Consider the following 21,361-nt stretch of genomic DNA (forward strand, 5'->3'; position numbering starts at 1 on the left):
TCTATAACCTCGGCGGATTTTATTAAATAATAATAATAATAAAACATTAAAATAATAACTGTATTTTAATGTTTTATTATTATTATTTTCATGCTTTTATAAAAATAGAAAAGTGCAATAATATCCTAAATCAATAATAATAACTATAATTTAATATTATAATTTATTTTTAAACCTTTTTAAATTATATATATGTATATATATATATATATATATATATACCTATAATTTATTATAAATATTTACAAATTGTAAATATTTATAAATATATCATTATTGTTATTATTTGCATGCTTTTAGAAAACAGGAAAATGCAATAATATCAATAATAATAATAATTTAATATTTATAATTTATTTATAAATGTTTTTATATTTTATAGAGATTTTATACTTTATGTTACATTTTATTTATTTTATAAATAAACAATAAATTTAATTTATTATTACAAATATTTATAAATTATATGCATATTTTTAAAATGTAATTAATATTTAATTAATTTATTTATTAACAATATTATTATTATTATTTCTATCCCGCCTCTTCACCTTTATTTTGGTGTAGTGCAAAATGAAATAATAATAATAATAATAATAATTATAAATAAGAATGGCTTTATTCTGCAATTAGAGGGTCATCCTTCTTTTTCCTTCCCTTCTTCGTTCCTTTGTTCCTTGGCAGAGAGAGGCGGACTGGAGGAAGCCCCATCGGCTGGACATGGAAGGAGCACTGACCGCCAGGGACCGGGTCGGGGTTCAAGATTTCATCCTCTTGGACCCCCACACCAGCGAAATGGCATTCGTGGACAACCTCCGCAAGCGATATCGCGAAAACCTCATTTATGTAACGGCACATAAAACCAATTTAGAGGCATCCCGGGGTCTATGAAATGCATACATAAATAGCTCTGTAATATGGAAAGATATTCCATTGAGTCAGTATCTGAACTGGCCACTTGGCGGCAGCAGAGAGCATCTCCCTATTTATTTCTACCCCATTTAACATATTAGTAACTACTAATTGAGTGAGTTGCCTTTCTGGATTGCAGTAGTTGGGTGAGTGATCTAAGTAATGAAATTAGTTTTTAAAAGTAACTCCCCAAGTTCTGATATTTTTTTAAAACTACAATCCTTCCTAAACCTTGCTTCTTGTTGTTGTTTCTCCTCCAGACGTACATCGGGACGCTCCTGGTTTCCGTTAACCCTTACAAAGAGTTGGACATTTACACCAAGAGGCAGATGGAGCAATACAGAGGAGTTAATTTTTTCGAACTGCCACCCCACATGTAAGCGCTGAGGAGTTAAAATTTTAAGACAACAAAATGATAAAATAATAATAAAATGACAAAAGTTTAAATAGTGGCATCGAGTAGTTAAAATTTAATAATAATAATAATAAAATAATAAAATAATAAAAATTAAACTAGTGGCATGGAGTAGTTAACATTTTAAAATAAAATAAAATAATAATAAAATAATAAAATAGTGGCATCGAGTAGTTAAAATTTTAACATAAAATAATAATAATGAAATAAAATAATATAATAAAATAATAAAAGTTAAAATAAGGGAATTTAGTTAAAATATAATAATAATAAAAGTTAAAATACTGGAATTGAGTAGTTAAAATCTTAAAATATAATAATAATAATAAGAAGAAGAAATAATAAAAGTTAAAATAGTAGCATCGAGTAAAATTTTTAAAATAAAATAATAATAATGAAATAAAATAATATAATAATTAAAAATAAAATAATAATAAAATAATAAAAGTTAAGATAGTGGAATTAAAATATTAAAATAATAATAATAATAATAATAATAATAATAATAATATAAAAAATAGTGGCATCAAGTAGTTGAAATGTTTAAAAAAATAATAAATAAAATAAAATAATGTATTTTTAAATAATAAAAAATAAAATAAAATAATAATTAAAAAATAAAATAATAAAATAGTGGAATTAAAATATAATAATAATAATAATAATAATAATAATAATATAAAATAATAACAGTTAAAATAGTGGCATGGAGTAGTTACAATTTCAAAACGAAATCTCCGTGTCGCCTGCAGTTACGCCATCGCGGACAACGCTTACCGCGTCATGTGCACCGAATACAACAACCATTTCATCCTCATCTCCGGCGAAAGTGGTGCCGGGAAAACGGAGGCATCCAAAAAGATCCTCCAATACTTCGCGGTCACTTGTCCGACGACTGACCAGCTCCAGGTCGTCCGCGACCGACTGCTCCTCTCCAATCCCATCCTAGAGGTAAAAAAACGGTGGGGAAAAGGCATATTTTCTTCTCAAAATGGCAACCTGAATCACCGTTTTTGAAATCGCAATTTCCCCATCCCAGTATAGAACTAAAAGACTCTATGGAAGTGATCCCAAGGACCATCTAGCTTTATGACTTGCGTCCCAAATATTTACGACTTCCTTCTCAAAATGGTGGAAGGAAGGGATCCCAGTGTCTCTCAAAATAGTATCAGTGGGTAATTCTGGGACAAAATGGGGGTTGTTTTGTTTAATTCCCGCAGGCTTTCGGCAACGCAAAAACTTTGCGGAACGACAATTCGAGCCGATTCGGAAAATACATGGACATCCAGTTCGATTTCAAGGTAATTTTTTAAATTTTTTAAATTTTTAAATTTTCAATTTTTAATTATTATTTTTATTTTTAATTATTAATTTTTTTTAAAATTAATTTACTTATTTATTTTTTTAATTTAATTTTTTTTAATTTTTAATTTAATTTTTTAAATTTTTAATTTTTATTTTTTAATTTTTATTTTTTAATTTTAAATTACTTCATTAATTAATTAATATTTTTTAAATTTTTAATTTTAAATTTAATGTATAATTTTTTAATTATTTTAATTTTAATTTTTTAATTTTTTAATTTTTAATTTAAAAATAGCAAAGGGCTTGAAATTTGCGCTAAGGAGATATCTATCTATCTAGCGATCTATATATCAAATTGTGAATCAGTTCTTATCATGTATGGGAGTTAGCCTTTCTCAAAATGGCAGCAGGAATAAATGCTTCTGGGTTGTTCTTTCTGGTCCAAGGGCACCCCCGTCGGCGGACACATCCTTAGCTACCTGATTGAGAAATCCCGCGTCGTCCACCAAAATCCAGGCGAACGCAACTTCCACGTCTTCTACCAATTGCTTGGCGGCGGTGAGGAGGACTTGCTCCGAAAGCTGGGCCTGGAGCGCAACCCTCAGAAGTACATGTACCTGGTCCAGGTGAGCATTGCTACCTCTAGAGCCATGCAGGAATACATAGAATCTTCTGCCATGCAGGAATACATAGGATCCTAGAGTGCCATGCAGGAATACAGAGAACTGCTTTGTCTTCCCGCAGGGAGGCTGCGCCAAGGTGTCTTCCATTAGCGACCGCAGTGACTGGAGAACAGTCAACAAAGCCTTCGCCGTCATTGACTTCAAGGCTGCGGATATCGAGGTACGACAAGATCCTCCATTCTGCCATGCAGGAATTCCCTTTCCATTTCATGCCTTCTCCTTCTTCTTCTCCTCCTTAGAACCTCCTTGGCATCATTGGCAGCGTCCTGCACCTGGGCAACGTCCATTTTGAGGAGGACGCCAACGGACACGCCATCGTCGCCAAGGGCGCTCAGATAAAGTGGATTTCCAAGGTATGGCGCCCCCGGTGGACAGAGGCTGGAATGAGATTGAAAGATGGCCAGTCCCTAAGTGGTCTCTGGACAGTTGACCATCTTGGTGGTCTCTGGACTCTTGACCATCTTAGTGTTCTCTGGACTCTTGACCATATTAGTGTTCTCTGGACTCTTGACCATCTTAGCCTTCTCAAGACTGTTGACCATCTTAGCCTTCTCAGGACTCTTGACCATCTTAGCATTCTCTGGACTCTTGACCATCTTAGCGTTCCCTGGACTCTTGACCATCTTAGCGGTCTCAGGACTCTTGACCATCTTAGTGTTCTCTGGACTCTTGACCATCTTGGCGCTCTCTGGACTCTTGACCATCTTGGCGCTCTCTGGACTCTTGACCATCTTGGTGCTCTCTGGACTCTTGACCATCTTAGCACTCTCTGGACTCTTGACCATCTTAGCATTCTCTGGACTCTTGACCATCTAGCGTTCTCTGGACTCTTGACCATCTTAGCGTTCTCTGGACTCTTGACCATCTTAGTGTTCTCTGGACCGCTGATCATCTTGGTTGCCATTTTTGGGGTAGTGAATGAGGATATATAATAATAATAATAATGCCTCATTTTCCAGCTGCTTGGTGTCCATTTGTCCATTCTGCAAGAAGCTCTGACCCACAAGAAAATCGAGGCTCGGTCCGAAGAGGTAGCCACCGGCATTATTTTATATTTTAATATTTTTAAAAAATATTATTTTTTATTTTTTATTTTAATATTTTTAAAATCATTACTATTTAATATTTAATGTTTTAATATATTCTTAAAACATTATTTTATATTTTAATATTTTTAAAACTATTATTTTATATTTAATGTTTTAATATTTTAAAAATTATTTAATATTTAATATTCTTAAAAATTATTATTTTATATTTTGTATTACAGTATTACATATATTTTAATATTTTTAAAATATTATTATTTATATTATTTTATATATTTTAATATTTTAAAGAAACTATTAATTTTTGTATTTATATTTTAACATTTCCCCCCAATATTATTATTATACCTTCTTTTTAGGTCTTGAGCCCACTGGACGTTGATCTGGCGTTTTACGCTCGGGATGCGGTGGCAAAGGCAGTCTATGGCCGGATGTTCACTTGGCTGGTCAACAAGATCAACAGCTCTTTGGCCAACAAGGACCTCCACAGGAAGACCGTCATCGGGCTCCTGGACATCTATGGCTTCGAGGTCTTCGAGACGAACAGGTCAGTCCTGTGGCCAGCCAGTCGTTTTGGGTCTGGACCGCGGTGACAGCATTTAGGACGGGTGGCCATTGGAGACAGGGCTGGAGGTCCAGTTGGGTCAGAGGAGGGATGGACGGATGGGTTTATGGACAGACGGATGGATGGAGAGATGGACGGATGGATGGATGGAGAGATGGATGGAAAGGTTAAGAGATGGATTGATGGATGGGTGGATGGACATATGGATAGATGGATGGACAGATGGACATATGGATGGAGAGATAGATGGACAGATGAAGAGATGGATAGATGGACATATGGATGGATTTAAGAACAGATGGATGGATGGATGGGCAGATGGAGATATGGATGGATGGACAGATGGATGGAGAGATAGATGGACAGATGGATGGATAGATGGACAGATGGTTGGATGGATTTATGAACGGATGGATGGATGGACAGATGGATGGGTGGACATATGGATGGACAGATGGACACATGGAGAGATAGATGGACAGATGGATGGATAGATGGACATATGGATGGATGGATTTATGAACGGCTGGATGGATGGACAGATGGACATATGGATGGAGAGATAGATGGACAGATGGATGGATAGATGGACATGGATGGATGGATTTATAAACAGATGGATGGATGGACAGATGGATGAAGAGATAGATGGACAGATGAAGAGATGGATAGATGGACAGATGGATGGATGGATTTATGGACATACAGATTGATGGATGGAAGGATGGATGGAAAGGTTAAGAGATGGATGGATGGATGGATGGATGGATGGATGGATGGATATGTGAAGAGATGGATAGATGGACATATGGATGGATGGATTTATGGACAGACAGATGGGTGTATGGAAGGATGGATGGATGGATGGACAGATGGACGGATTGATGGATGGACATATGGATGGAGAGATAGATGGATGGATGGAGAGATGGATGAATGGATGGATAGGTGAAGAGATGGATAGATGGATCTATGGATGGACGGATGGATAGATGGATGGAGAGGTGGAGGCAGACCCTGCAGCCTTTTGCTAAATGGTTTATTAATTCCCATTCATTAACATTCTTCTCTCTTGGGTTTCTTGAGCTTTGAGCAGTTCTGCATCAATTACTGCAATGAGAAGCTGCAGCAGCTGCTGATTGAAATGACTCTGAAGGCGGAGCAGGAGGAGTATGAACAGGAGGGCATCCAGGTGAGGAGGGAGGGCAAACTGGGAGGGACTGGGAGGCACTGGGCACCCTCCCAGCTGATCAAGCAGCCATTCGTCCATCGGTTTGCCAGTCCATTGCTCCGTACATCTGTCCGTCCATCCATCCAACGGTTCATAAACCCATCTGTACAGCCATCCATCCATCCATCCATCCATCCATCCATCCATCCATCCGTAAATCTATAAATCTATCTATCCATCCATGCATCCATCCATCAATCCACCTGTCCATCCATCCATCCATCCATCCATCTGTTCATAAATCAATCAATCAATCAATCAATCAATCTATGCATGCATGCATCCATAAAACCATCTGTCCATCTGTCTGACCATCCATCAATCCATCCTTGTCCATAAACCTATCTATCTATGTATGCATCCATCCATCCATAAATCCAACTGTCCATCCATCAATTTGTCCATAAATCCATCTGTCCATCCATCCATAAATCAATCAATCTATCTATCTATCTATCTATCTATCTATCTATCTATCTATCTATCTATCCATCCATGCATCCATCCATACATCAATCTGCTCATAAATCCATCTGTCTGTCCATCTATAAATCTATCTATTCATCCATAAATCAATCTATCTATCTATCTATCTATCTATCTATCTATCTATCTATCCAGCCATCCATCCATCCATCTATGCATCCTTCCATCCATCCATCGATCCATCCATCCATCAATCTGTTCATAAATCCATTTGTCTGTCCAGCTATAAATCAATCTATCTATCTATCTATCTATCTATCTATCTATCTATCTATCTATCTATCTATCTATCTATCCATCCATCAATCTGTTCCTAAATCCATCTGTCCGTCCATCCATAAATCTATCTATCTATCTATCTATCTATCTATCTATCTATCTATCCATCCATCTATCCATCCATCCATCCATCCATCCATCTATCCATCCATCCATCTATGCATCCTTCCATCCATCCATCTATCCATCCATACATCAATCTGTTCCTAAATCCATCTGTCCGTCCATCCATAAATCTATCTATCTATCTATCTATCTATCTATCTATCTATCTATTCATCCATCTATCCATCCATCCATCCATCCATCCATCTATCCATCCATACATCAATCTGTTCCTAAATCCATCTGTCCGTCCATCCATAAATCTATCTATCTATCTATCTATCTATCTATCTATCTATCTATCTATCCATCCATCCATCTATCCATCCATACATCAATCTGTTCATAAATACATCTGTCCATCCATCTATAAATCAATCTGTCTGTCTGTCTGTCTGTCTGTCTATCTAATCTATCCATTCATCCATCTATCTATCTATCTAACTAGCTAGCTAGCTATCCATCCATCCATACATACATACATACATCTGTTCCTAAATCCATCTGTCCATCCATCCATAAATCTATCTATCTATCTATCTATCTATCTATCTATCTATCTATCTATCCATCCATCCATCCTGTCATAAATCTATCTAAGTATCTATCTATTCAGGCATCCATTCATAAATCCATCTGTTTGTCCATCCCTCCATCTGTCCATAATTCCATCTATCTATCTATCTATTCATCTATCTATCTATCCATCCAGTGGGAGCCGATCCCGTATTTCAACAACAAGATAATCTGTGATCTGGTGGAAGAGCAGCACAAGGGGATCATCTCCCTACTGGTAAGGGCAATACATTGGGGAAATAATCAATACATTTAATTGATTGATTATTTATATAGACGCAACTCTGCGGATGGGGATGCTAGGGTTTGTAGTCCAGAAGAGATCTGATAAGCAAGACCCATGCTCCAAGGAATGGGATAAGGCTGTTCTCTTATCCATTGATCGTTTTGGATAATAATAAAAAAATAATATTACATAATTATATAATTATAATATAATAATGTATTATTATTATTATTATTATTATTATTATTATATTAAATATATATATATATATATATATATATATATATATATATTCCATTAATATATTAACTATATTCTAATATTATATATTATATAATGAAATATTATATTATATTAAATATATATATTAAATTAATATATATTATATATTATATATTATATTATTTTATATTAAAGATACTTTATATTATACTATATTATTATATTAAATATTATATTTTATATATATAATATAATATAATTAAATATCACATTTATTATATTATTTAATATAATCTATATTTAATATAATAAATATTAAACATAATATTTGATATAATATAATTATATAATGTATTAAATATAATTAATATTCTATATATATATATATTATATATCAAATATCATTTTTAATATATATTCTATTTTATTTAATTATATTTAATCTACAGCACTATATAAATAATAATAATATAATATATTAACTATTACATTTAATATATATATATATATATATATATATTTGATATAATATTATATAATATATATTAAATATAATATTAAATAATTATTTAATTAATTAATTAGGAGGAAGGATAGAGAGAAACCGGGGCATTTTAAAACCATTTGAGGAAGTGGGATTGCAAAGGATTAATTGGGATTTAAAGGACAGAAAAGTAACTCAAGACCAACGATTAATGCAATCATTAATTGAAACCGCACCAGCCTTTATTATTTAATGGCTTTTTTTTTTAACGGTGTGGAGTTTCAATCAGAATCCCCCATTTTCTCGGCCCTTTATATGCAAATATTTTATATAATCCATAATGAAATATTTACAAATAAAACTTAGATATATAACCTATAATAAAATATGTGCATTTAACAGATATATAATCTCATTTTTATATGCAAATATGTTATTACAGATTATATTATCTATTTAATTTTAATATGCAAACGTTTTATTATAGATCATTTATCTATTTAATTTTATACACACATATTTTGTATAATCTATAATAAAATATTTGCACATAAAAATTAAATATATAACCTATAATAAAATATTTGCATATTATATTGCATATTATATGCAAATATTTTATTGTAGATTATATAATCTATTGAATTTTTATATGCAAATATTTTATTGTGGAATATAAATCTACTTAATTTTTATCATATCATATATTATATGATAACAGATAATATGTTATATTAAATGCCAGGACGAAGAATGCTTGCGTCCCGGAGAAGCCTCCGACTTGAGCTTCCTGGAAAAGATGGAGGAGAAAGTAGGGAGCCACGCGCACTTCCTGACGTACGCAACTATTATTAGATTATTAGATTATTAGATTATTAGATTATATATTATATAATTTGGCTCTCTGGGCCATCCATTACTTCCACAGGAGGTGTGATAATTATTATATTATTATGTTATAATTTTATATATAATTTAATTTGCAAGGTGGAGCTCTTTCTGTGCATGCCAAATTATATTATAAGATTATATTATATTATATTATATTATATTATTATATTATATAATAATATATTATATTATATAATAATATTATAATAAATTAATAATAAATTAATATTATTATAATTTAATAATATCATATTATATATATAATATATATAATATTAAAATATATATTATATTATAATAATATGATTATATTATTATTACTATTTTATTAATATTATAATTATATAATTTGGCACACAGAGCTCTCTCTGTGGACAGGCATACTTCCATAGCAGTACAATAATTATATTATATTATATTATATTATTATTATTATTATTATATTATAATTACTATTTTATTAATATTATTATATTATATAATTTGTTACGCAGAGATCTCTCTGTGGGCATGTGTGCCATCTGTTACTTCAATAGTACAATAATTATAATTATATTATTATTATTATTGTTTTATATTAATATTATTATAATTATATAATTATAATAATATTAATATAAAATAATTATAATTATAATATATTACTCTAATTAATATTATATTATAAATATTATTACTAATTATATTATTATTATTAATTATATTAATTATATTAATATTAATAATATTTTTCTAATTATATATTGCCCAGAAAACCCTTGGGTTCGGTTTCCGTAAGTCAGAAACGACTTGAAAATACGCAAAGATGATGAGAGGAATAATAATAATAATAATTATTATTATTATTATTATTATTATTCTATTTCCTGCCTCTCCCTGCGGATCGAGGTGGGATCCCATCAATATCAGCAATACAGTTTACAAAATACACAACAGATTAAAAACATCATCATATAACCACAGTATACAATACAATACAATGCAATACTAGTCAGCCAGCAATATTACAGTAGAGGAAACAGCCCATCTGATTCATCTGTTTTCCATATATTCAAATCGGGGTGGGAATCTTCACTATAGCAGGTCAGGTGGATATGCCCACTGGAAGAGATCCGTCTTTAATGCCTTCTTAAAGGCTTCTTATGATGTGATGAGACGGATCTCTTCTGGCAAGTTGTTCCATCATTTTGGGACCACGGCTGTGAATGCTTTTTGGGAAGTATTATTAACCTTTATTTATAAAGTGCTGTAAATTTACACAGCGCTGTACATACAATCTTTTTAATTGGACGGTTCCCTTCCCTCAGGCTTACAATCTAACAAGACACGACACAAAAGGAGAAGGGAGTGGTGGTGGGGAAGGGACCTCTCTAGTAGCATAATACATATAAAGTACATGGCAATACAGGAAATGATTCAATAAAACAGGCACCAAAAGAACATAAAATAGCAAGTGACAGTTATGCAATGCCTGGGACACACTTCTCTGAACAGGATGGTCTTCAGCTCCGTTTTGAAGCTGGTTAAAGAAGTGATGGCTCTTGCTCACGGAGGAAGAAGGTTCCAGGAGTGAGGGGCAGCAAGTGAAAAGGGGCGAATCCGGGATGGGGCAGAGGAAATCCTGGGCTGGGACAGCAGACCTTGACTACCAGAACGGAGGGCCCTGGTGGGAAGGTGAGGAGAAAGAAGGTCTGATAAGTAAGGAGGGGCCAGCCCATGGAGGGCTTTAAATGTCGAAAGCAGGAGCTTATACTGAATGCGGAAAGGAAGGGGGAGCCAGTGAAGGGATGCCAACACAGGAGAGATGTGGTCAGAGCGGTGGTTGGAAGTGATAATGCGTGCGGCTGAATGCTGGACAGAGATTAAAGGACGGAGGTGAGAAAGAGGAAGCCCAGCCAGGAGGACGTTACAGTAATCCAGTCGTGAGACCACTAGGGCATGGACCAGGATCTTGGCAGTAGAGGCGGAGAGATATGGTCGGATTTTGGCAACATTGTATAGAAAGAATCTACAAGCCTTGGCTGTGGTCTGGATCTGAGGGATACACGACAGAGAAGAGTCAAAGATAAAACCAAGACTGCGGGTTTGCTGGACTGGTTGAATAGAAATGTTGTCCACAGAGATAGAAAAGGAGTGTTGAAGGGTGGGCTTAGGAGGAAAGATAAGAAGCTCCGTCTTGGACATGTTGAGCTTCAAACGCCGATGGCACATCCACTGCGAGACAGCTGTAAGGCAAGACGAGACTTGCTGTTCAAGCCTTGGAGAAAGGTCAGGGGCGGAAAGATACAGCTGGGTGTCATTGGCATACAGATGGTAGGAAAAGCCAAAAGAGCTAATGAGTTTACCTAAGGACAGTGTGTAGAGAGAAAACAGAAGGGGACCCAGAACAGAGCCCTGGGGAACTCCAACAGATAAGGGAACAGAGGATGAAGTCTGACCACCTGTGACCACTGCAAAAGATCTGCCAGACAAATAAGATCTAAACCAGTCGAGAACAGAGTCTGAGAACCCAAGGTCAGAAAGTATGTCAACTAGGAGACAGTGCTCAACGGTGTCAAAGGCTGCAGACAGATCAAGAAGGATGATAACAGAGTAAAGGCCATTAGCCTTGGCCTGTAAAAGGTCATTCGAGATCTTAGTGAGAGCTGTCTCTGTAGAATGCCTTGGGCGGAAACCAGACTGAAAGGGATCGAGGATGGAGTTGGCTTCAAGAAACTCAAGACAGCGAGAATAAACAGCCTGTTCCAAAACTTTAGAAAGAAAGGGAAGAAGAGAAATCGGACGATAGCTAGACAAAGAGGAGGGGTCGAGAGAAGGTTTTTTCAGAATTTAAATGAGAGCATGTTTGAAGTCCGAAGGGAAGGAGCCTGTAGAGAGAGCGAGATTGAAGATATGGAGAAGCAAGGGCAGAAGAGAGGGAGCTATAGAAATTAGAAGACGGGTAGGAATTGGATCAAGGGAACAGGTTGCAGGTTTGCAAGAGTTCAGAAGTGTAGAGAGTTCATCCAAAGAAGCAGGAGGAAACACAGAAAATTTGTTAAGCGAGGGCGATAGAAGATTGTGAGCAGAAGAAGAATCGGGAGGGACTATCTCAGAGCGAATAGTGGTAATCTTAGAGATGAAATAGCAAAGTCATTAGGAGAGAATGACGAAGAGACAGCAGGACAGGGAGGTTTAAGCAAAGTGTTGAAGGTGGAGAAAAAACGCTGTGGGCGCCTCTCATTGGCGGAGATCAATGATTTGTAATAATTCTGTTTTGCCATAGACAGGGCACGTGAGAAGGACGAAATAACAAATTTGTAATGGATAAAATCAGCCCACTGTTTGGACTTTCTCCAAAGACGTTCGGCCACTCTGGAGCAGGACCGGAGAAAATTAATGAGGGGGGTAAGCCAGGGCTGAGGTCTAGTCTTAGAGGAAGAAGTGCGTACAGAGACAGGGGCAAAATGGTCAAGAGTTGAGGAAAGAGTGGAGTTAAATAAAGACATTGCTGAGTCAGCAGAATCCCCAAGATTTAGGGAAGAGAGAGATGAATCCAGGGTCTGACCAAGATGGTTAGAGTCGACAGATTGAAGATCACGAAAATAGCGTTGAACAGTGTGATGAGGAGGTGGAGTATAAGTAAGAGCAAAGGAGATTAAATGATGGTCAGATAGTGGAAAGTCAAGTGCCAGGTAGTCAGAAATGGCAGAGTTTGCAGCAAGAACCAGATCAAGACAGTGACCAAGAGAATGAGTTGAAGAGTTGGAATGTGGTTGGAGGCCAAAAGAAGCTAGAAGAGAGTTAAAGCGAGACGTTGTAGGGTTATTGGAATCATCAATGTGGATATTAAAGTCACCTAGGATCAAAATGGGGACTGAATCTGAAAGGAAGAATGTCAGCCATGATTCAAAGTCTGAGAGGAACTGGGTGGCAGAACCAGGAGGGCGATAGATAACTGCGACCCGGAGCTGTAGAAGAGAAAAAGTCTGATAGGATGAAACTCAAAGGAAGAGAAATGATAGCTGGGGGGAATAGCTAGAACTTGAAACTGGCACGAGTTAGATAGCAAAATACCAACCCCTCCTCCTCGACCCTCAGGGCGGCTTGTGTGGGTGAAGGAGAGACCGCCAAAAGAAAGGGCAGCGGGGGTTGCAGTATCATGGGCTGGGAGCCAGGTTTCGGTGAGAGCAAGGAGGTTAAATGATTTAGAGAGAAAAAGGACATGAATTGCTGCTGCTTTAGGGGCGGCAGAGCGACAGTTCCAGAGGGAACAGAGGAAGGGAAGCAGGGAGACAGGAAGAGGCCGAATGGGGATCAGGTTAGGAGAAATGTGTGGAGCCATGGGAGGGATAGGATTCACTGCCCAGTGATCAACGGGAGAAGGTGAGACAATGGCAGAGACGGGAAAGAAAAAGAAAGTAGTGACCAGTCTGGTTTTTTTTGTATTCCAGCAGTTTCTTCCCTGAGGTTCTGGGTGTGCGGGGCGGATTGTGTAGGGAGAGGTGTTCCCTTAAGTAACTCGGGCCCAAGCCATGTAGGGCTTTTGATAACCAACACCTTGTATTGCACTCGGAAGCGAATGGGCAGCCAGTGGAGATCTTTCAGAATAGGTGTTCTATGGGCAAACCTGAATGCTCCGGTGACCAGTCTGGCTGCCATATTTTGTACTAACTGAAGCTTCCAGACTTGGTACAAGGGTAGCCCCATGTAGAGCGCATTACAGAAATCTAAGCGAGAGGTTACCAGAGCATGTACCACTGTTTCAAGGTCCCTTTGGCCCAGGTAGGGTCGCAGTTGGCGTATCAACCGAAGCTGATAGCAAGCACTTCTGACCGTCACATCTACTTGAGATGTCAACTGCAGGAACGAATCCAGAAGTACTCCTAAACTGCAAACTTCATCCTTATGGGGAAGTGTGACCCTGTCCAGGACAGGTGGACAAATTTCGTTCCCCGGGCCTGAGGAACCTATCACGAGTACTTCCGTTTTCTCTGGATTCAGTCTGAGTTTGTTTTCCCTCATCCAGCCCATTACCGACTCCAGGCAGGCATTCAGAGGAGAGACTCCATCCTTAGTCACTGCATCAGTCGGAGACACAGAGAAACATATTTGGGTGTCATCAGCATACTGATAACACCACACCCCGTGTCTCCGGATGATCTCTCCCAGTGGTTTCATGTCAATGTTAAACAAAGTGGGGACAAAATAGCTCCCTGAGGGACACCAGATGTAAGTTCCCTCTTAGAGGAGCAAATGTCCCCCAACTGCACCATCTGGAATCTGCCCAAGAGATAGGATCGGAACCACTGGAGCGCAGTGCCCCCGATACCCAATTCCCTCAGGCGTTCCAGAAGGATACCATGGTCAATGGTATCGAAAGCCGCTGAGATGTCCAAGAGCACCAACAGGGTCACACTTCCCTGGTCGATGCCCAGACGGAAATCATCGACTAAGGCAACCATGGCAGACTCAACTCCATATCCCGCTCTAAAGCCGTTTTGAAATGGGTCCAGATAATCGGTTTCACCCAAGACTGCTTGGACTTGGAAGGCAACTGCCCTCTTGATCACCTTGCCCAAAAATGGTAACAAAGAAACTGGCCTGTAGTTGTTTCTAATCAGGGGATCAAGGGAGGGTTTTTTCAAGAGTGGTTTAACCACTGCTTGTTTGAGTTTGGATGGAAATATCCCCTCTCTAAGAGATGATTTGAAGTGAAGTTACTACTGCATCCCCTCCCTGAACAGTCAGCCAAGATGGGCAGGGATCTAGAGGGCAAGTCGTCTTCCTTACACTACCAAGCAGCTTGTCCACTTCATCAGTATTCACAAGCTCAAAGTGATCCAGTCTAACACCGTCCACGGAGTCACTGGACACCTCTCATATAGTTTCTATTGTAATATTGGCATTGAAATCAGCCCTTATCTGAGAGATTTTATCTGCGAAAAAGTCGTTAAATAAGTCACAGCAGGCTTTAGTTGGTTCTAAGAGTGGTTTCAGGATGAGAGGTTGTTGAGTCAACTCTTTAACCACCCTGAACAGCTCTGCTGGATGAGACTCTGCTGATGCAATACAAGCAGCATAGAACGAGTTCTTTGCTGCATCGATTGCCACTCCATAAGAGTGAAGGAAGGCCTCATGGCGTGTCTTGTCAGATAAGTAGTGGTGTCTCCGCCAATGGCGCTCTAGTCGTTGCGCAGCTCGCTTCATTTTTCGAAGATCTTGAGTATACCAAGGTTTTTCGTTAGAAGCGAGCTGGAAAGCATGCTCAGGAGCAATAGTGTCTATAGCCCTGGTAAGATCGTTATTCCAGGTATCAACCAGGGCATCAACAGAATCACCGTCATTCCCAGCTATAAAACCCTCTAGAGCTTCTTGGAACCTTTTGGGTTCCATCAGTCTTCTAGGGTGGATCATTCTAATAGGTCCTCCACCCCCAAGGGGGGTCTGGATAGTAGCCCTCAGTCCCACCTTGACCAAGTAATGATCCGACCATGACAGGGGGGTAGTTTCAATTACCTCTGCCCACGGATGTTCCTGATCTGTAGTAAAGACCACATTGAGTGTATTACCAGCACAATGTGTTGGACCTGAGACTATTTGGGACAGGCCCATGTTAGTCATGGAAACCATGAACTCCCGAGCTGCGCCTGTTAGTTCTTGTGAGCCAGCCTCAAAAGGGATGTTGAGGTCCCCCAGGACAAAAAGCCTGGGAGACTCCAACACCAGTTCCAAGACCAGCTGTGTCAGCTTGCCAGGGAGTCTGTTAGGCTACGGGGTGGACGGTGGTCAGTCTTCCGGATAGGTTTCCTAGTCAAGGTGATGGCACATCTATGGACCAGAGCAACTCCTCCCCCTCACCCACTCTCCCTCACCTGTTCCTTAACGGAGAACCCAGCTGGGAGGGCCTTAGCCCAGGTCACGCTGCTATCATCTCCCAGCCAGGTTTCCATAAAGCAGGCCAGGTCGGCTTTTTCATCTTCTAAAAGATCGTATATTATGTGGGATTTGTTTTTAACCGAACTGGCGTTGTAAAGGAGCAATGTGAGAGTTTGTGGTATGGTTGGGTCGACCCACGGTTCTTTTGGGCTAACAGGGCGAGTGGAAGGTGATTTTAAGCATCAATCTCGTCTTCCCTTATGTTTCATCCTCGTCCTGTTAACACTATATCTCCCATTGCCTCACACAGTACTAATTGGTATAATGCCGCTACAGTCCATTCTATTAGCATTCTCTCTATCTATAGTGTCAGCTCCCTTCCCTGCCCGATCTTCACCCATCGTCAGATATAACAACAGAGGTAATATCGATATTTGGAGAACCCGACTTAGTAGATGTGTTAGGGAAACATTCCCAACTGTGCTGTGGAGAGGAGTGTTTGTCTTTTGGATGCCAGAAAGTAGCAGGGCATGATTGGGATATCCTTTCCCTGCGATTATTGCTGTACGGTGGAGGGTGGAGAAGGCTATGGAAGGGAAGAGCGGTTCGACCGGGGAGGTAGAGGGTGAGCATCTTGGTACGAGCGGGGCTCCTATTGAAGTAGTGTGGGGCAAGGGGAGGTATGGCGGTAGGAGAGTGGACCAGCGTTACAGGGGAAGGCGAGATCGATGCGTAATATCCATCTCTCCTTGCTGTCCCCCTCCTAACCAAGAGGACCTGAGGGTCATTCCAACTGTGCCACAAACCCTGTCTCTGCTCCTGTGCAATGCCTATTAATAACAAGTCCCACATCATCCACGATTTGCTAGCTGATAGCAATTGTGACCTGGCTTGCATTACTGAAACCTGGCTTGGGCCTGAGGGGGATGCTGTGTGGGCGCAGGCCCTCCCTGCCGGGTTTTCAGTGAAGGACCAGTCCAGGTTAGGCGGGCGGGGGGGGGTGTTGCCTTGGTACATAAGAACACCTTGTCTCTCACCAGGAACCACATCCGTCAAACTTCCTTTATCGAGTGTATTTACTTGACCCTGAAGGCCAGGGACAGTCTAGGGATTTTGTTGGTGTATCGGCCACCCCGTGCGCTAACAGACTCCCTTAACGAGCTGACACAGCTGGTCGTGGAGCTGATGCTGGAAACACCCAGGCTACTTGTCCTGGGCGACTTCAACATCCCCTTCGCGGCCAACTATATTCCATCCGGTGCAGCTCGGGAATTCATGGATACCGTGGCGGCCATGGGCCTGTCCCAATTGGTCTCGGGTCCGACGCATTTTGCGGGTAATACACTTGATTTGGTCTTTTGTACGGATGCGGAAAATCCGTGGGCGGAAATGACTAACATTTCCGCCCTGTCATGGACGGATCACTTCCTGGTGGAGGCAAAAATCAAGGCTTCTACCCAGATCTCCCCCGGGGGTGGTGGACCTATTAGAATGGTCCACCCTCGAAGGTTGATGGAACCCAAAAGGTTCCAGGAAGCCTTAGAGGGGCACATGGTTGGAAATGACGGCGACTCTGTTGATGCCCTGACTGGTATCTGGGATACCGGTCTCTCTAGGGCTATACACAGGATCGCTCCCAAGCGCCCTCTCAGGCCTGCTTCCAAACGAAAGCCCTGGTATACGGAAGACCTCCGGGTGCGGAAGCGGGTCCTGCGACGGCTAGAGCACCGCTGGCGGAAACACCTACACTTAGCCGACAAGGCTCTCCTAGACCGCCTTTTGGAGGACTATGGAGAGGCGATACGAGCAGCTAAGAACTCGTTCTATGGTGCTCACGTCGCGTCCGCGGAGTCGCGTCCAGCAGAGTTGTTCAGGGTAGTCAGGGAGCTAACTCAGCTCCCTCCTGCCCTGAACCAGATCCTTGAACCTTCAAAGGCCTGCTGTGACCAATTTAACAACTTCTTCGCAGATAAAACCTCTCGGATAAGCGAGGGTCTTAACGTCGGCATTAGGGCAGAATCTAGAGTAGAGGCGTCCAGAGCCTCCGTGGACTCCATTAAACTGGATCAGTTTGAGTCGGTTAGTACTGATGATGTGGACAAGATCCTTGGAAGTGTTCGGAAGACAACCTGTTATCTCGATCCCTGTCCCTCATGGCTAGCGGCTCAGGGGGGACCGGTGGTAACTTCAACTGTTACACCGGATCATAAATACATCTTTGAGGGACGGGCAATTTCCATCCAGCTTAAAATTGGCCATTGTAAAACCGCTGCTTAAAAAGCCCTCCCTCGACCCCCTGATGCATAATAATTATCGGCCAGTTTCGCTATTGCCATTTCTGGGGAAGGTGATCGAGAGAGCGGTTGCAATCCAGCTTCAATCGATCTTGGATGAAACAGATTATCTGGACCCATTTCAAACTGGCTTTCGGGCGGGCTACGGGGTTGAGACGGCCATGGTCGCCTTGGTCGATGATCTCCGTCTGGGCATCGACAGGGGAAGCGTGTCCCTGTTGGTGCTCTTGGACATCTCAGCGGCTTTCGATACCATAGACCATGGTATCCTTCTGGAGCGCCTGGTAGAGGTGGGGATCGGTGGCACTGCGCTCCAGTGGTTCCGATCCTACCTCTCAGGGAGGTTCCAGATGGTGCAGCTGGGAGACGTGTGCTCCAACAAGAGGGCCCTTACAACTGGGGTCCCTCAAGGAGCCATTCTGTCTCCAATGCTTTTCAACATTTACATGAAACCACTGGGAGAGATCATCCGGAGACATGGGGCGCGGGGTTATCAGTATGCTGATGACACCCAAATAGTCTTCTCTATGTCTCCGATTGATGCAGTGACTGGGGATGGCGTCTCTCCTCTCGTGGCCTGTCTGGAGTCGGTAATGGGCTGGATGAGGGAAAACCGACTCAGTCTGAATCCAGAGAAAACGGAGGTACTCGTGATAGGTTCCCCCGGCCCGGGAATGGCGGTGGTTCCACCTGTCCTGAACGGGATCACGCTTCCTGTGAAGGACTCCGTGCGCAGTCTGGGGGTGCTCCTTGATTCGTCGCTCCACCTTACATCTCAGGAGCGCCTGTTATCAGCTTCGGCTGATTCGCCAGCTGCGTCCCTACCTGGGCCGGAGGGACCTTGAAACGGTAGTACATGCTCTGGTAACCTCTCGTTTGGATTTCTGCAATGTGCTCTACATGGGGCAACCCTTGTACCACACCCGGAAGCTACAACTAGTGCAGAATATGGCAGCCAGACTGGTTACTGGTATATCCAGAGCCAGTCATATAACACCAGTGCTCAAAGATCTGCACTGGCTGCCTATTCGCTTCCGGGCACAATACAAGGTGTTGGTTATCACCTATAAAGCCCTAAATGGCTTGGGCCCAGGATACCTTGAGGACCGCCTCTCCCCATACAATCCGCCCCGCACTCTCAGAACATCTGGGCAACAGCTATTGAGGGTTCCAGGGGCCAGATTAGCCTCCACATCAAGGAGGACTTTTACCATCTTGGCCCCGACCCTCTGGAACTCTCTGCCCATTGAGCTCCGCTCGGCCACCTCCCTGGTCCAGTTCAAGAAGGAGCTGAAGACTCTCTTGTTCACACAAGCATTCCCTGACACAGGCTTTAATTAGTCTCTTCCCCCCCTCTATGTCAGCAGTGACATGCTGGCTAGAATGTTTTTAATGTATATGCTTTTAATGTATTTGCTGTTTTTATTGTATGTATTGTATATGATTTTATGTTGTACACCGCCCTGGTTCATAGAAGGGCGGTATATAAATAAAATTTTTATTTTATTATTATTATTAACATGTCCATTTGAAAGGGGAGTCGTTGAGTGAAGACACAGGAAACCGAAGTGTCCATAGCAAAACGCAGTTTATTTGGCCAAGACGACAGCACGCCAGTAGATGGCGATGAAATTGCCAGCGCAACTCCTTTCCATTTCTCAGTGTCATTTATACACCAGTATACATTGTTACAAATTTTCACAGATGCAATTCTCAGTAATTCAGCAATTCTTATGCCAAACCCTTTTGATTGGCTTATTAAATGGCAGCAGTTAATTGGTTGCATGCAATTTACACGCGCTGATCACACCACTTTCTCATGGCTCTCTGCATCTCAGAGCACACTCACTCTGGTTTCCTGCTACCTTATTTGGTCTGTTAACCTCTAGGCCTTGAAGCAAGCAGGTTACAGAAGTAGAAAACAATGGTTACTCCATTTTCACTCCTCTCAGATGGTACCTAGTCTGAGTTCTAATTTTCAATGGAACCATTTCAGGGATATAAGCAAATCAGTTTCGCTTATCTCGTTTCCTGTTAATTAGTTGTTTAATACAGTTCCAGTTCTCCAATAATATTTCAAGGGTGGTAGGGGAAGGTAGGGATGGATATTATACTTACACCACTTCCTAGTTATATGATAGTCACCATTTACAGTCCAATATGATGTAAGGTCAGGACTTATTCTACAGATTAACCTTGCTTGTTCATTGGGGAGTTCTCCTTTTTCTGTACCTTCAAAGTTCACTGCACAGAAGGTATTCTGACGCTGGCATCCTGGATTTCTGGGGGCAAACGGAGGGCAAACTGGCAGGCCGGCTTTGTAAAGAGCACCGCTCCCACCAAATGTAATTTTTTTCCTCTCTTTCTCGTTGCGCAGACGAAAAATTGCGGACCAAAAGACGCGGAAATCGATCGGTTGGGTCGATTTCCGTCTCCTTCACTACGCCGGCGAAGTGACCTATTGTGCCGTAGGTGAGATATTATTTCGTCTATAAATATTGGTCATATATATATATATATATATAAACAAATGTACAAATAAATATAAAATAAATATAAAAATTATATAAATATAAATATAAAATAAATATAAAATATAAAATATGTATATAAAATATAGCAAATAGAAACATAAAATAAATAAAAATGTAAATAAGTATAAAATAAAATAAATATAAAATTTATATAAATAATAAATATAACATAAATATAAAATATAAATTATAAATATGAAATAAAATATAAAATATAGAAATATAAATATGATTTATATAAAAATA

The 21,361-nt window shown here is 39.9% G+C and overlaps 1 protein-coding gene and 2 pseudogenes across 5 annotated transcripts in view; 2 read left to right on the forward strand and 1 right to left on the reverse strand.

The window, feature by feature from the left end:
- The first annotated feature begins 670 nt into the window (after window positions 1-670).
- LOC149290106 (unconventional myosin-Ih-like) overlaps window positions 671-21,361 on the forward strand; it is a 32,295-nt gene continuing 11,604 nt past the window's right edge. For all 5 annotated transcript variants that reach the window (XR_016277278.1, XM_089489836.1, XM_089489838.1 and 2 more), the window contains exons 1-13: window positions 671-846; window positions 1,173-1,288; window positions 2,080-2,278; window positions 2,548-2,628; window positions 3,079-3,258; window positions 3,377-3,475; window positions 3,555-3,668; window positions 4,275-4,346; window positions 4,724-4,911; window positions 6,016-6,121; window positions 7,743-7,823; window positions 9,284-9,375; window positions 20,959-21,053. Coding sequence is in view for 4 of the 5 variants with exons in the window: in XM_089489836.1 (XP_089345962.1) it covers window positions 721-846; window positions 1,173-1,288; window positions 2,080-2,278; window positions 2,548-2,628; window positions 3,079-3,258; window positions 3,377-3,475; window positions 3,555-3,668; window positions 4,275-4,346; window positions 4,724-4,911; window positions 6,016-6,121; window positions 7,743-7,823; window positions 9,284-9,375; window positions 20,959-21,053 (1,549 nt within the window). In the remaining variant the exon portion in view is untranslated. The remainder of the gene's footprint in view (window positions 847-1,172; window positions 1,289-2,079; window positions 2,279-2,547; window positions 2,629-3,078; window positions 3,259-3,376; window positions 3,476-3,554; window positions 3,669-4,274; window positions 4,347-4,723; window positions 4,912-6,015; window positions 6,122-7,742; window positions 7,824-9,283; window positions 9,376-20,958; window positions 21,054-21,361) is intronic.
- LOC149290107 (uncharacterized) lies at window positions 5,009-5,982 on the reverse strand (annotated as a pseudogene).
- On the forward strand, window positions 6,551-7,607 carry LOC149290108 (uncharacterized; annotated as a pseudogene).

The sequence above is a fragment of the Sceloporus occidentalis genome, unplaced genomic scaffold (assembly GCF_023333645.1).
Source record: "Sceloporus occidentalis isolate IW3139 unplaced genomic scaffold, rSceOcc1.0.p SCAF_41, whole genome shotgun sequence".
Taxonomy (NCBI): domain Eukaryota; kingdom Metazoa; phylum Chordata; class Lepidosauria; order Squamata; family Phrynosomatidae; genus Sceloporus; species Sceloporus occidentalis.